This window comes from Macaca thibetana, chromosome 1, assembly GCF_024542745.1.
Source record: "Macaca thibetana thibetana isolate TM-01 chromosome 1, ASM2454274v1, whole genome shotgun sequence".
Classification (NCBI taxonomy): domain Eukaryota; kingdom Metazoa; phylum Chordata; class Mammalia; order Primates; family Cercopithecidae; genus Macaca; species Macaca thibetana.
In genome coordinates, this window is record NC_065578.1 from 131,338,304 (window position 1) to 131,348,867 (window position 10,564).

Genomic DNA, 10,564 nt, shown 5'->3' on the forward strand with positions numbered 1-10,564 from the left:
AATAAAGACAGTCCCTCAATAAGCATTTGATTAATGGATATGTGACTAAATAAATGAACAATTAAACGAATTGGTGAATAACTAAAGAACCAGAGAGTGACCCAAAGATAGCCTAATCTGTAGCCACACTGACGTTTACCTTTTTGACCCTGATTTTATCCAGTCTTACCATTTGAGATAAATTCCTCCTTTTATGCTTTGAACCTATTTGTCTCATCTCATGTAGAGACATTTTTCCTTCAGTTGTCTCACTTACCTATATATCCTCAAAATTTTCCTCTTTTTAGTCTGCTTATACAGCTTATGAATATGCTCAAACGTATTAAAGTATATACTCTTTCTCATTTTCATTGTTGCTCTAAGTGTACCATACTGACGTTCTTCTTCCCTTTCTTATTTTCCTAAAAGCATAGTTCACTCTTTTATCGGTATTTCTGTCTCCACTTTTTCACCTCTTGTTCACATGAACCTATAACCCCACTTAAGAGATAGAATATTATGAATAACTTTGAAGACCACTATACTCTCCTCCCCAATACAGTTCTTTCTTGCCATATTACATATTACCATTAACCTGAATTTTGTGTTTATTATTATATTTAGCACATGTATGCACACTCAAAAACAATATACTGTTTAGTTCTGTCTGTTTTACTCTACGTAAATAGAATTGTATTTTAGGCATTACCTTATAACTTGGTTATTCACTCAACATTTGTTTTGAGAATCATTCATGTCAATGTATCTAGCTGCAACTTTAAAGGAAAATCCCAGCTGTCTTGTATAAATGTAGCACAATTTAATCATTCATTAGCCTTCAACATTTGATATTCTGGAGCATTTGCATCTTCAGCTTCACTAGATGCTGCCACATTGTTTTCCAAAATCTGTCTGCCATCAGCAATGCATGCAATTTTATTGTTTCACATCTTTTCTAATGTGCTGGGTGGTCATATTTTTGCTACTCGGTTGTTGTGTAAACAATATGCTATTGCTTTGATTTACAGTTGAATGTTGTGTGTGTGTATGTGTGAGTGTGTGTGTATACTCCTCATTTGGTTATCTTTTTCTTATTACTTTACAGAAGCTTTTTATATATTCTAAATAATAACAATTAGTTATATATATTATTACAAATACAGACTCCTAGTGTATATCTTGTTGTTTTTTTTTAATGATGTTATTTGATGAAAGGAAATATTAAATGGTTTAATTCATCAGTCTTTAAATTTATGGTTTATATTTATATAGAACTGAAACTTTTTAACTGAAGTTCCAATACAATTGATTAAACAATGCACCTTTTTCCACAGACCTGTTGTGCTGGCTACGTTCATCTTTTCCCCAGTGATTTGCCATACCTGCTCTCAACTATATTAAAATCCCATATTATATTAGTCTATTTCTTTGCTTCCATTGGCTCTTTACTCCCACTGGTATTTTATTACAAATATTACTTCATAATAACTTTTAATAAGTAGTAAGACAAGCGCCACCATTTTTATCTCCTCCTTTGAAATGTCTTATTCTTGGCCCTCATTCTTACCTGTCCCACTCTTCTCTACTCAAAATGAGATTTTGATTGAAACTGGATTGAAATTACTGACTTGTAGATGATTGGCATGTTTGTGTAACTGAGACATTCTACTCATTCATCTATACATATTCATCTATACAGCATATGGATCAATTTATTTATGTTTTTTATATATTCCAATACAGTTTTATAAAGTGCTACGTTTAGATGTAACATATCTTTTATAGCTTTTTATTTTTGTTGATACTTCAAATGGCATTTTTTATTACATTTTTGTCAACTGTTACTGATATATAATAATACAGTGTTAAATATATCCGTTTGTATCAATGCAGTTGCTGAACTTTGTATTATAATTTATTTTTATTTTCATTTGGAAATTTTATATCATCTTTAATTAATTGCATTCTTTATTCTTTATAGTCTTAATGCTGTGTGTTTCTTTTTCTTATTTTCAAACAAAGTTTTACTTTTAATGATGGATACCCATTTTTAAATATATATGTCTTTATATAGGTATATATACATATCTATGTATACAATTTTTAATGGGGATTATATTTATTATAAAATATATATAAATTTTTAGATGCTGAATGTTACAAATAATAATAGAAAAAGTTAGTCTATTTCACCCAGCGATTGTTTCTTTGTTCCTGTAATTCTCTCCTTTGATTTCTGTAATACATCATTGCCTTGATTCTCTCTTAGTTTCCTGAACACTTCGGGATAAGACAGTAAGATAGACCTACGTTCAAATTCTTACTCTGCCACCTACTTAGCTACCCGACTACAGAGAAGATACACAGTCATTAAACTTTAGTTTTCTCATCTTTTAAGTGGAAATAATAATGACTAATTTACAGAAGTATGAAAGGATAAAATGAGATGAACTATAAAAATGCCCTAGCATATGGCCGGGCGCGGTGGCTCAAGCCTGTAATCCCAGCACTTTGCGAGGCCGAGACGGGTGGATCACGAGATCAGCAGATCGAGACCATCCTGGCTAACACGGTGAAACCCCGTCTCTACCAAAAAATACAAAAAACTAGCCGTGGGAGGTGGCGGACGCCTGTAGTCCCAGCTACTCGGGAGGCTGAGGCAGGAGAATGGCGTAAACCCGGGAGGCGGAGCTTGCAGTGAGTCGAGATCACGCCACCGCACTCCAGCCTGGGCGACAGAGCGAGACTGTCTCAAAAAAAAAAAAAAAAAGTGCCCTAGCATATTTTGTCACATATTTAATAAATGAAAGTTATTTACTATTAATACCATTTTTTCTCTCATCTACCAATTGTAATCCTCCAGTCTCTTCTCATATTCCCTACATTCTTTTTCAATTATCTAGTGCATTCTCATAGTCCAATTATAATCTCTACTTAAATAACAGACATCTGTGTCCACAGATGTGTCCAAGAAGAGACTTGTCGTCTCTTCTGAAATCCAGTTCTTCATCATTAATGACAAATAGACATTTCTAATACTTACCTTCACATTTTCAAGGTAAAATATCTATAACTCATCTTCTTATAGTTGCCCCTACAAGCTTTTGTTTTAGCTGATCCTATATCTGACAATAGTGCCATCTGACAGACTAACTCAAGTTTATGAACCTGTTACCTTTAATGTTCCTTTTTTCATCATGGCACAAATATAGTCAGGTGTCGAGTCCTATTGATTCTTTATTCACAATTACTCCCATCTCTTCTGTCCTTTAATTCCATTATTACAGTTCTATTTTAGGCCTTTACTCCAGACTATTGCAGAATAGGGTCTGATGTCTGATAGGTACTCGATAAATGTGAGTTGAATAAATAATACTTCTTACTTCCATAATTTCTCTACTTAAATGCATTCTACATATTATCAATGCAATTTTGTGCATTAATTCCAACTCAAAATTATCTCATAACTTTCTGTTATGTAAAAATATATTTTCAAAATCCCAATGTCTGACATTCAAAGACCTCCACACCGCCAAACCCTACCTTCCAGTTCTGTCTCTTCCCTATTACATTCTACATGCCATATGATTGAAGACAGGCATATGTGTTAAATAATCTATAAACATGGATCTTGTATTATCACCTCAAAATCCTAGATGATCCTCTTCTATTAAACATACATTACCTGAGTTTAGGTAAGTCTTAGGGTTATGCATTAAAGGTTAAAATATAAATTAATATTGATAATCATCCAATTTCTCAGAATCTAGACTTATAACTAGATAATTTTAACAACAGATGTAGGCACTAGATGCTTTACAAGCACAAAAAAGAGAACCCCTGACCGGGCACAGTGGCTCACATCTGTAATCTCAGCACTTTGGGAGGCCAAGGCAGGCAGATCACTTGAGGTCAGAAGTTCAAGACCAGCCTGACCAATGTGATGAAACTCCATTTCTACTAAAAATACAAAAATTATTTTCTTTTCTAAGGGAACTTGGGCACTGCAAGTTCCCGCTCTGGTCTGAGGGACTGGCAGTCCAGCCACCAGTTGTTTTCAGGCCCTCCCTGGCTTGAATGTGGGACCTTACCAGGGACCTGCCCCCTTCTGCCCAGGAATCTGTCTGCTTCCTGTTGCCATTCATGGCTCCCAGGCTGTAGGTGTGAAGGGGGGCCTGCAGGCCAGCTCTGAGATGCCCTCTGTGCCCACCTCGGCTTCCCTCCTATTCTTGGTGCCCAAGGTGTGGAGGAGGACAAGGCATCAAGGGGCTGGTGTATCAGCACTGCTCGTAGCGTGTGCACACCTGGACAGACTGCAATAGTACCAGGTCTCAGCCCCTACTTTACTCCTAGATTGGAGTGGACATCAACAGCAGGGAGAAGCCAGGCAGCAGGAGCATGCACTTTCAAACCTGCAAGGGAAGGTGGATCTTCCCAGGCCCCCAGGAGTGCAGAGATGCCTGGGTCTGCAGCCATGGTTTGGGTGGTTACACTTGCTTGGGGGAATGGGAGGCCATGATCCGCAGTCACGACTTGGATGGCTGTAAACCAAACCTCCTGGGTGGGACTTCTGCCTGTTCCATGGAGCAGGTGGCCCAGATCTACAGCTTGGGTTGGGGTGGCTGCAGCTGTGCTTAGAGGGCGGGGCTCTCACCTGCTCCTTGGCCCCAAGAGCACAAGGATGCCTGGGTCTGCAGGATTGGCTTGCAGTGACTCCTGGGGTGCTTCCACCCCAACTCGAAAGGCACAGGACTCCCTTTTGTCCCTGGCTCCTATGCCGGCCACACCTCCCTGCTGCAGCTGATCTGAAGGCACTGGCCACTACAGATGGCCCACTGCTGCCATGAATACTGGCAATATATTCCCAAGTCAGGGAATATATGCTTGAGACTGAACAGTAGAGATATAATTGAAAGGTAATGCTAGTGTTTAACTAGATTTGAATTTAGAGGATTAAGGTTCAATTTCTTCCATGCTTTGTATTGCCCGTGTGAACTGGAGAAAGCTTTTGGCTTCTCTGATCCTCTACATCTGCAAAATGGGAATCACTGTAGTCTTGCTTACCTTATACAAAGAGGTTTTTTTAATGTGATGAAAGGCAAATCACATAAATCTTACCATGTTAACTATTTTTTTTCAGCATACAAATAGGTTTTTTAAAGGATCAAATGAGACTTGCATTTAAAAACTTCTAAAAATATGATGATGTTGACTATATCAGCAGAGGGAATAGAAATCATAGTGAAAATGAGTAAAAGTGGAGAGGAAAAAGTGTTTACTGATTGAGTATTCCAGAGAATCATGATCCTGGATGACGTTTATTCTGACTCCCACAGCTATGCCTCAGTGCCCAGCTTTATATACTCTACTCCTCTATCAGGAGTTTTGTTAAGTCCCAGGACAACTTTTGAAACCTGACCCTGGGGAATGTCTAATTATGATGTAACATTTTTTTCCTAATTTGTCCCTTAGAGGGAAGAGAAAGATACATAATTTTCCTTTAGACATTGCATCATCCAAAGAGAAACTCCCAGGAAAGACCATCTTTCCATTCTAGTTATTCCTGGAAGAGGCTTCAGAGACATTTGTACCCTTATTGTCGAGCTAGGAGAAGAGGCAGGTGGCTGCAGAGATTTTGAGGAGCATTCTCATGGTGTCAGGCAGGGTAAGTACTAAAGACTGCATTGAAAGGGCATCCTCCAACCTCCTTTTATTTCTACTTTGCCTGCCCAATAGCTTCCTTACATCCTCAACTCTTCAGAACCCAACTGTTGCCCTACTCTTTCATGGCAAAGTGTCATATTTTAAGAACTTTGTTACATGAGTAAAATATTATAATAAGGGTAAATGAAATCTGGAAGGGATATCAGAAAGAATATGGTTCAGCTAACAGTATGAAGATACTGTTAATGTCTAAGGTCTTTTAGACATTAAAATCCTATTGAAACCCTAATAATTGTGGATTCTTGAAGAGTCACAGAGAAAGTTACTGCTTTTCTTCAAAGTCAAGTCTAATCTAATTCAAGTGTTTCTACATTACACAAGAAATATTTTTAGGTTGAATTCCTTAGACCCTATGAAATATCTTTAGCAATAGGATTGTATTGATGTTCTTTATGTATTTCAGGAACAAGAATAATATTTATTTACATTTGTATAGCCCTTGAACCTATGGCATCATTGACATAGCAGAAGATCAATCAATATATGAATACTAGTTGAATAAATGTACGAACGATGAATAATGATGCAGCTTTACTACTGAGAAGGGCCCCATGCATACAGCAACAAAGTAGTCACTCTGTTTGGCTTTTATGAGCCACTTAGCACCTATTTTCTTGTCTTTTGGTATAGCCCTATGTTTCCTTCTCTGTCCTTCCCTATTCTCTATAATGATTGCTCAGCATGATTATTCAATGGCTTAGAAAAGAAAAACATAGGAAGGACAGAGAAGTGGATGTTTTAGTCAGAAGACAACTCCCATCTTTTATACCTTTCCTCTTAAAGGTTCTGTCTTTCTGCTGAGCACTGTTGCTTTTTCCCTTGGAAGTTCCCTTGCAAGGGAACAAGTAACTACCTTCCTCAAAGTTTAAGATGCAAGGCAGAGGCATCTTTTAAAATGTAATTGTCCTAGTCTGACAGGAGAATCGCTTGAACCTGGGAGGCAGAGGTTGCGGTGAGGTGAGATTGCGCCATTGCACTCCAGCCTGGACAGCAAGAGCAAGACTCCGTCTCAAAAAAGAAAATTAATAATAATAATAATAATTAATTTTCCTAGTCTGAAATGAATTTATTTGTATCTGCTTTTGACCTATTGAAGAAACCATGTCAACTTTCTCACCTCACACCCAAGAGAGTCCTAAATATACTGAGGTACTCAGAGTAGGAAACAGATAGAATGGCCAATGAGTCCTGAGCTATATTTCTCATTGTGACACTCAGGATAGTCTTGAACTTCTACAGCAAAGAGACCTGCATCCAAGTTACTGCTTTGGATCCTGGCTATGTAAATGTGGACAAGTTATTTCTTCTCTCTTGTTCTCAATTTTTCTAGCTGTAAAAAAAATGACAACAATCTCTCTATAATAGAGAGAAAAATGAGATAAAATATGTAAAGTAAAATATGTAAAATGCCCAGGATCATGACCATAACCACTACAAGGCAACATTTCAATAACACTAATTCATTTCTCTTATATGATTCATTCTAGGAGCTTTCAGTTCCCTTGTGGAAGATAATGCTGATAGGCAAATATTTAAAATGCAAGGACAGATGTATTAGATGTCATGAAAGGGAAAAAATAGTACTCCTCTTAAGAGTCAGAAGAAAGAGTGGTTACTTTTGGCATGAAGGATCAATGACACTTCCACAACAATGGGGACATTTAGTAGATATTGACACCTAGGATTCCAATAGGAGGATACCAAGAAAATGGAAGGAAGGAATGGCATAAGCAAAAACAGAAATGCATGACATTAGTCTTATATGGTTGAGCTACTGAAAATGTAGGATACTTGGCTCCAAAATTTGATGGGAACCTGATTAGAGAAGGCAATGGTTATCAGAGGCTAATACTTTGGAGCTTTATCCCTGAATGTTTTTGAAGAAAATAAAAGAGGGGCAGTAAAGAAAGATGCTGGGAATATTCATCTGTAGAATGACTCATTAGAGGTAAAGAAGATCAGTGAAAAAGAAGATAACATAGTCAACATGAGAGGTAATGTTAATTGCTATCACTACATTTAGTTAGCCTTACAAAAAGTTTAGTTGCCTTTTAATCCTCACAAACAGATGTTGGTTTGATTCCCATTGCAGCTGATTTCTGTGATACTTCTTTCCCAAGGCAGCCATAGTTACAATAAAACTAATTTTTAAAATTTCAGAACGATTTTCTTACTCTGGCTTTTAGATATGGCCTTCATGGGAGGGATGACGTCTGTGGAGATGGAATTATTTGCTTGACCAGAAATCAATGGCCATTAATCAGCTGCAAGGCAATTCTGGAAAGATTTTTAGTTGGAGCAGCTATCAATATCAACAACTGATATGGGAGAAAGAGAGAGGGGAGTTACAGAGAAAGCAGAAGATGCAAAAAGGAATATTTTCTGATTTCTGAGTGCTTACCATTGGATGAGGAACAGACATGCTACTATGAAACCAACAGAACAAAAGACAAGGCTATAAAGATGAATTATTTAGATAGGCTCAGGCTAGATATCAGTGCTGGGGAAGATGGGCAGCAACATAAAAAATTGCTGGAAAAAGAGCTCCAATAATGTATGTTTAAATTAATAACTTTTCTGAAGAACAAGAGTAAAAAAATAGTTTTAAATGAAGGTACAAATTTTAAGGCTAAAAACAGAGGGACAGAAGCAGAAATTTAAAAATGACCAAACCTACAGAAAATATTTCCAGATAATGAAATTTGTGTGTTGCTTTGCTTTTTGCACATCAGTTGAAGATGTTTACCAGAAAACAAAAAGGTATTTAGGGGTCCAACAGCAAATATTTCAGATAATTTTAGAATGGACGTAAAGCTTAAGAGACATTTCTAACTGGTCTCTTCAGGATTCCAGAATCAAGTTGAGTAACTCATTACAGAAAGGAATGAAGCAATATTCAGTGGGGAATCAACATTCCAATTCTAGGAGTCTCTTGTTTCCTCTTCTGTCTTCACAGATGACACAGTTGATGGCCAGTGGGAATCAGACAATGGTGACTGAGTTCCTCTTCTCTATATTCCTGCATCCTCAAAGAGGTGGACTCTCATTCTTTATTCCCTTGCTTCTCATCTATGGATTCATCCTAACTGGAAATCTAATAATGTTCATTGTCATCCAGTTGGACATGGCCCTGCACACCCCTATGTATTTCTTTATCAGTGTCCTCTCCTTCCTGGAGATCTGCTATACCACAACCACCATCCCCAAGATGCTGTCCTGCCTAATCAGTGAGCAGAAGAGCATCTCCGTGGCTGGCTGCCTCCTGCAGATGTACTTTTTCCACTCACTTGGTATCGCAGAAGGCTGTATCCTGACAGCAATGGCCACTGACAGGTACCTAGCTATATGCAATCCTCTCCGTTACCCAGCCATCATGACTCCCAAGCTTTGTATCCAGCTGACAGTTGGATCCTGCTTCTGTGGCTTCCTCCTTGTGCTTCCTGAGATTGCATGGATTGCCACCTTGCCTTTCTGTGGCTCCAACCAGATCCACCAGATATTCTGTGATTTCACACCTGTGCTGAGCTTGGCCTGCACAGATACATCCCTAGTGGTCATTGTGGATGCCATCCATGCAGTGGAAATTGTAGCCTCCTTCCTGGTCATTGCTCTATCCTACATCCGGATTATTATGGTGATTCTGGGAATGCACTCAACTGAAGGTCGTCACAAGGCCTTTTCCACCTGTGCTGCTCACCTTACTGTGTTCTTGCTATTTTTTGGCAGTGTGGCTGTCATGTATTTGAGATTCTCAGCCACCTACTCAGTGTTTTGGGACACAGCAATTGCTGTCACCTTTGTTATCCTTGCTCCCTTTTCCAACCCCATCATCTATAGCCTGAGAAACAAGGACATGAAAGAGGCTATTGGAAGGCTTTTCCACTATCAGAAGAGGGCTAGTTGGGCTGGGAAATAGATACAGATCCTGGAGACTCTAAAAAGCCTCTTGGAAGAGCAAAATTTCACTGTTTACTTATCTTTTCCATGTCGACCCTCTTTTCCTATTGCTACAGCTACTTGTTCTATTATTTTTTAAAAGAATGATAAACTGCTATCAGGGGAAAACCCCACCCCCAATATTTATCATGGGTTCTTTTCTTTCTATTTCCCTAAGCATCTCGGCTGGTTTGAGAAACAAAGGGAAAGAGTACAAGAGAGAGAAATTTTAAAGCTGGGTGTCCGGGGGAGACATCACACGTCGGCAGGTTCCATGATGCTCCCTGAGCCATAAAACCAGCAAGTTTTTATTAGCGATTTTCAAAAGGGGAGGGAGTGCATGAATAGGGTGTGCATCACAGAGATCACATACTTCACAAGGTAATAAAATATCACAAAGCAAATGGAGGCAGGGCGAGATCAGAGGATCACCGGATGGGGCAAAATTAAAATCGCTAATGAAGTTTCGGGCACGCATTGTCATTGATAACATCTTATCAGGAAACAGGGTTTGAGAGCAGATAATCCGACCAAAATTTATTAGGCAGGAATTTCCTCGTCCTAATAAGCCTGGGAGCGCTACAGGAGACTGGGGCTTATTTCATCCCTTCAGCTTTGACTGTAAAAGGTAGCCGCCTTAAGGGGGCCGTCTATAGACCAACCCTCAGGGTGCATTCTCTTTCTCAGGGATGTTCCTTGATGAGAAAAAGAATTCAGCGATATTTCTCCTATTTGCCTTTGAAAGAAGAGAAATATGGCTCTGTTCCATCTGGCTCCCTGGCAGTCAGAAGTCTTCTCTCTCTTGTTCCCTGAACATTGTTGTTATCCTGTTCTTTTATCAAGATGCCCAGATTTCATATTGTTCAAACACATACACTCTACAAACAATTTGTGCAGTTAACGCAATCAACACAGGGTCCTGTGG

General features: G+C 38.6%; 1 protein-coding gene across 1 annotated transcript; it reads left to right on the plus strand.

The window, feature by feature from the left end:
* Positions 1-8,491: 8,491 nt before the first annotated feature.
* On the plus strand, positions 8,492-9,663 carry LOC126936332 (olfactory receptor 6K6). The gene has a single exon (XM_050759004.1). It carries the CDS (start codon positions 8,588-8,590, stop codon positions 9,617-9,619), a length of 1,032 nt encoding a protein of 343 aa, XP_050614961.1. The 5' UTR covers positions 8,492-8,587; the 3' UTR covers positions 9,620-9,663.
* Positions 9,664-10,564: the final 901 nt, after the last annotated feature.

Bases quoted from the DNA above. Each gene is read 5' to 3' on its own strand.
- LOC126936332 (XM_050759004.1), top strand. From the start codon at position 8,588: ATGAAGCAATATTCAGTGGGGAATCAACATTCCAATTCTAGGAGTCTC.